This window comes from Alosa pseudoharengus, unplaced genomic scaffold (assembly GCF_046254945.1).
Source record: "Alosa pseudoharengus isolate Yale_2024_CS ecotype anadromous, Long Island Sound unplaced genomic scaffold, YU_APseudo_1.1 YU_APseudo_1.1_scf_18, whole genome shotgun sequence".
Lineage (NCBI taxonomy): Eukaryota > Metazoa > Chordata > Actinopteri > Clupeiformes > Clupeidae > Alosa > Alosa pseudoharengus.
This window is the reverse complement of record NW_027468650.1, coordinates 6322035-6328140: the sequence shown is the minus strand read 5'-3', so window position 1 is coordinate 6328140 and position 6106 is coordinate 6322035. Positions and strand designations below refer to the sequence as shown.

General features: G+C 40.9%; 1 protein-coding gene across 1 annotated transcript; it reads left to right on the top strand.

Moving 5' to 3' along the window:
• On the top strand, nucleotides 1–698 carry LOC143131836 (olfactory receptor 2J2-like). The gene is made up of 2 exons (XM_076291423.1): nucleotides 1–577; nucleotides 679–698. The coding sequence occupies exons 1-2, from the start codon at nucleotides 1–3 to the stop codon at nucleotides 696–698; spliced, it is 597 nt and encodes a 198-aa protein (XP_076147538.1).
• The last annotated feature ends 5408 nt before the right edge of the window (nucleotides 699–6106 follow it).

Sequence of the window (6106 nt, the reverse complement as noted above, 5' to 3'; positions counted from 1 at the left end):
ATGTTACAACTGAAGCCTGAGGTGATGGAAAACGTGTCTACTTTTAAATTCTTTATTCATTCTGGACTGCAGGGATCAGTTTATAACCCTATGTACTTCTTGTTGGCATTTGTCCTTTATATCCTAATCATTACAGTCAACTTAACTTTGATCTTAACAGTGATCATGGAAAAAAGCCTCCATGAGCCCATGTATATTTTCCTCTCTAATCTATGTGTGAATGGCCTTTATGGAACTGTTGGTTTTTACCCAAAATTGTTGCTGGACTTGCAATCGGATACTCACACAATAACATACACTTGGTGCTTTATACAAGGCTATGTGATTTATACTTCTGTCCTTTGTGAAATCACAAATATTACAGTGATGTCATATGATCGCTATGTGGCAATTTGCAGACCACTGCAATACCACAGCATTTTGACTCCACATGCTGTGCTTAAACTGCTTGTAGTGGCCTGGGCTTATCCATTTTTGGCAACAGCAACAGCTCTTGTTCTTACTGTTAGAATACCCATTTGTGGATCTCACATCCGAAAACTATTCTGTGATAATACTTCAGTACTAAAGTTGGCATGTTCTCAAACCATAGCTAACCAGGTATGGGGCATGATACTAATTTTTGGCATACTTATGAAGTTTGTTTTAATTCTTATTTCGTATGCTCTTATTGTCCAGGTTTGTATATCATCCAATGAGGGTAGAACAAAGTTTACTAAAACTTGTTTGCCCCATATTTTGGTTTTGGCTATCTTTATCATTACAGCAGTGTTTGATATATTGTATGGCTGGGAGGGGTCAGAAAACCTTTCAGTTAGTGTACGCAATGCATTGGCTATACAGTTTTTGATTTTTCCTCCACTATTGAATCCAATAATTTATGGGCTTCAACTTCCACAGATCCGAAAAGTAGTGTGCAGACGACGTTGTAAACATAAGATTATGTGTTATCTCAAGAGATGACTCTCTTAGTCCGAAAGCATTATCATTACTGGTTGGTCAATATTCAAAAGTGTAATGTTGACTTTGTCCTGAGTTTGATAATTGATGAATATCTTGCTGTTAAATGAAATTAGATGGAGATGTACTCATAAAAAGCTTTATTCATTGTGTTGACACACTGTGACACCAACTCATAAAACTAGTTGTTTTACTTAATCATGTTTTGATTTATGATTTGATTTTACTTATTTTAAAGTCTACTCAATGCTAAATTAACATTGGACAATGTAGGTTATGCTAGGTTATGCTAAATGTAGTAACGCATAAGCTATTGGTAAAATATTTATAAGAGCATGTATTGTCATTAAATTGAGATCATGTTGGTCTGAATTTACTAATGTTTTAATAGAAAAGAAAGTAAAATAATGATTCAATTATGTACATTATGATCATACTGACCTAGGCTGCAATTCCCAAAGCTTTCTTAACGCTATGTCATTTGTTATGCCATAAACTGTATCGTTTGACAGGTTTTCGGAAATGTTCTCACCCTCTTTAAATTATAGTTTCGTAAGATTGACTGGACCTTAGCAGGGTTTTCAGATAAATTAAGTGTTTTACAGCCTGTCTGGATGTGTACTGCCATGTAAGATGTCTTGCATTACATTTTGCGCTTCATCATTTAATAAAAAGAGTTAAAAACATTGAGCTGTTGTCCAGCTTTATTGAGTAGGTACACTGACCCCAACTCAAACACATTTACTTTCTTTTACTTAATCAAACAAGACTCATAATAACTCCAAGTTGTTATAATCTGCAAATCTCATAAACTCATATTAAGATGTCAAAAGGACACAGACAACATATGAAATTCATGGAAAATATATGTTCATTTTGAATTTGATACCAGCAACACATTTAAAAAAAGTTGGGATGAGGGTAACAAAATACTGAAGAAGTTGTGTAACGGCAAAGAAACCAAAAGGAAGAATGTTTCACAACTAATTAGGGTAACTGGCAACATGATTGGGTATGAAAAAGAGCCTTCCAGAGAGGCAGAGTCTCTTAGAAGTTAAGATGTAGGGGTATGGTGTGGAGGTGCATTAGTACATCATGGGCATCTTGCACATCTGGCAAGGCACAATCAATTCTGAATGATGCACTGTATACAAGTTTTGAGCAACATGTACATGTACAGTACTGCCATCCAGGCAATATTTTTTTCCAGGGAAGACCTTGAATATTTCAGGAAAACAATGGCAAAATGAATTCTGCACATTAAACAGTATTTCTCCATAGAGGAAGAGTCCAGGTGCTAAAATGGCCTGTCTGCAGTCCAGACCTGTCAAATTAAGTGCATCATGGAATGAAAAACATGATTAAGCATACATCATACTGTTGAGCAACTGAAATCCTATATTGGGTAGGCATGGGACAAGATTTAACTCTCAAAATTCTAGCAATTGGTCTTCTCAATTCCTAAACATTTACAGAATTTTGTTAAATGAAGATGTGAAGCAGCACAGTGGTAAACATTCCCTGTCCCAACTTTTTTTGAAAGCATGAAATCCAAAATGATTATATATTTACCATCGTCAAAATTTTCATTTTCAACATTTGATATGTCTGTGTTCTTTTTGCTGCTTTTTGGGTTTACACGACTTCTATATTATCACATTCTGTTTTTATTTGCATTTTACACAACATCCCAACTTTTTCTGATTTGGGGTTGTAGCACTTTAGAGAAATACTGGAGATGCAATAGGCCTATAATTATCCATGCTGTTAAGGTTGCCAGCTTTGTCCTTTATAACAGCAATGTATAGACAATAGAGAGGACACCATGGGCAAGGAAACCAGTTAAGCACATGGCAATCAGAGGTCAGAGTCTGTGACATACTTCAAATGTTCAACTGTAATATTATCCATACCACAAGCCTTGTTGCTTTCTAGCATCATAATGGCATGATAGACTTTGATTGAAGTGTGCTCCACTATGATAAAAATGATAATCATATAGGTTACATATTTGGGGTCATCCCTATGTTCCCCAGGTCCTATGTTCCCCGGGTCCTATGTTCCCCGCTCGGGGTTAGGTTAGAGGAACATGATATTTGGTGGAGTGGGTGACTGTGACTGCACTGGCTGATTGGATCCAACCACACCAACAAGGAGGGGAATAAGATAGATAGATAGATAGATAGATAGATACTTTATTGATCCCCAGGGGAAATTCAAGGTCTCAGCAGCATACATACAACACAAACACATTCTTTAACAGCAGAAAGAGTAATTAAAGTATATAATATAAAAACACAACTAAGCAGTAAGGACAGTAGAAGATAAAGAATATGCTAAATATACTAAAATACAAATTATACTAACACTTAATACAATATATACAAATATACTAAAATAGAAATTACAAAAATACAAATTATACTAACACTTAATCTAAATCAATTCTAAAAACAGTATCCACATAGTGGTGATTAATAAATCAGAGGCGCTTGCAATGACTGAGGCAGGGACTGAGCCTTTGATTCTCTGTGCATAGTAAGGTATGGTAAGGTGCTCTAGGGTGCTCTGTGTGAATGAGTGTCATGGTGGTAGTGCAATGGTGATAGTGGTCATGGTGATAGTGCAAATGAGTAAGTCAACAGTGCAACAATGCAGAAATAAAGTAAAGTAAAGTCTATATATCTATATATTTAACTATTTAAGAAAATGTGTAAGTGTGGCCACAGTTCGGCTGTGGCATGGAGGGGGGGGGGTTATGCATATGTGCTAATGTGCTAATATAGCATGCAAACAGTGAGGCATAAAGACAGTGGTACAAGTGGCTAGTGGACAGTACCAAACATGGAGGGGGTGAAGAGGCAGACAGACTATGCAGATAAGTCTATCTCTCCTCTTCCCTTAAGTGAGGCATTGAACAGTTCAATGGCCCTGGGGACAAATTACTTTCTCAGTCTGTCAGTTGTGCAAGGCAGTGAGCGAAGTCTCCAGCTGATCAGGGTCTTCTGCTTAACAATAGTGCTGTGGAGTGGGTGACACTCATTGTCCAAGATGTTGATCAGTTTGTTCAGGGTCCTTTTGTCAGATAGTGAAGTGATGCACTCCAGTTCAGCTCCCACTACAGAGCCAGCTTTCCTTACCAGCCTGTCAATTCGCCCCACATCCTTCTTCCTTGTGCTTCCTCCCCAGCATACTACTGCATAGAAGAGGACGCTGGCAACAACAGACTGGTAGAACATCCTGAGGAGCTTACTGCACACATTGAAGGACCGCAGCCTCCTCAGGAAGTACAGCCTGCTCTGCCCTTTCTTGTAGAGTGCATCAGTGTTGGCTGACCAGTCCAGTTTATTGTCCAGGTGGAGACCCAGATACTTGTAGGTGCTAACCACCTCCACATTGACCCCATCAATGTGGACTGGTAGCAGAGTGGGCTTAGACCTGCGGAAATCCACCACCATTTCCTTGGTCTTTGAATTGTTAAGTTGAAGATGATTGAGTTTGCACCATTGCACAAAGTCCTCCACCAGGCTCCTGTACTCCTCCTCCTGCCCGTTCCTGATACACCCCACAATTGCAGTATCATCAGAAAACTTCTGCATGTGGCATGACTCGGTGTTGTAGTAGAAGTCAGATGTGTACAGGGTGAACAGGACTGGAGAGAGCACAGTTCCCTGTGGCGCTCCGGTGCTGCAGATCACAGTGTCAGAGAGACAGTTCTTCAGTCTGACGAACTGTGGTCGCTCGGTCAGGTAATCTGTAATCCAGGTTACCAGGTGAGCGTCTACACCCATCTGCAAGAGCTTGTCTCCCAATCTGAGGGGCTGGATGGTGTTAAAAGCACTTGAGAAATCAAAGAACATGATTCTCACAGCACTTTTCCCCTTGTCCAGGTGGGAATGTGTCCTGTGTAGAAGATAAGTGATGGCATCGTCCACGCCCACTTTCTCCTGGTAAGCAAACTGTAACGGGTCTAGTGCATGCCTAAGGGGTCTGAGCATGCCTAAGACCAATCGCTCCATTGTCTTCATCACATGTGATGTAAGAGCGACAGGTCTGTAGTCATTAAGCTCACTAGGGTGTGGCTTCTTAGGGACAGGGGTGAGACATGATGTCTTCCACAGTGTTGGAACTTGTCCAAGGCGTAGGCTCAAATTGAAGAGGTGCTTCAGTGGCTCCCCCAGTTCAGCAGCACAGGCCTTGAGTAGCCTTGGGCACAGTCTGTCAGGCCCAGCTGCTTTATTGCTGCGCAATTTCTTAAGTTGGACTGTCACTTGATCTTTTGTAATGGTGAGGGGTGTAAGGGGAGGGGAGGGGGAGGGGTGCATCTGGGATCTGTGTGTCTGATGGCTGTTGACTGAGGTCGTTGTCACCTCATTGTTCATGATCGCCATGTGGGGGAGGGGTGCAAAATCCAGTGATGGTAGGGGTACGATAGCCTGTGATGATGGAGGTGAGTGTTGCGCTGGTATTGAGGGGGTGTGAGGGTGGGGGCTGGTGGACAGACCACCGCCATTGGAGCTGGGTAGAAAGAAGTCAACTGTCTATAAATAAAATAATATATATATAAAGAAATATTTAATTAAGAAATTATGTATGTTAGAAAAGGGGAAGAAAGAAAGAAGAAAATTAAATAAATAATTAATGAAGGGTTAAGATGAGGGGTAGGGGTTGGGTTTAGGCCAAGGGGCTGGTTAGGATAAGGGGTGGGGGGCTGGAGTCGGCCTTGGGGGTTGAGGTTAGCCTGAGGGTGGGGGTAAGGGTTAGCCTTAGGATAGGGGCTGGGGTTGGCATAAGGGTTGGGGTTAGGCTAAGGGGTTGGGATTGGGGTTAGGCTATCACATGCAATAAATGTCACTTACAGTACATAGAAGAAACAGGTCACTCAATCAAAACCAGACTCAAACAGCATCTATACACCATTTCTAGGAACTCACGCACCACCCACATAGTCACACATTTCCAGCAACACAGCACTGCACACCTTGGCATTTGTGGTCTCCAGAGCAACCCCGGCTGGACCCGAGCACAGAGGCAACCAGCAGAACGGAGCTGGATCAATAAACTTCACACTTTCTTCCCCCTTGGTCTCAATTAATCCACTCCTCTGTTTCTTCTGTTTCTCAATAAAGCTACATTTTTCCTTTCC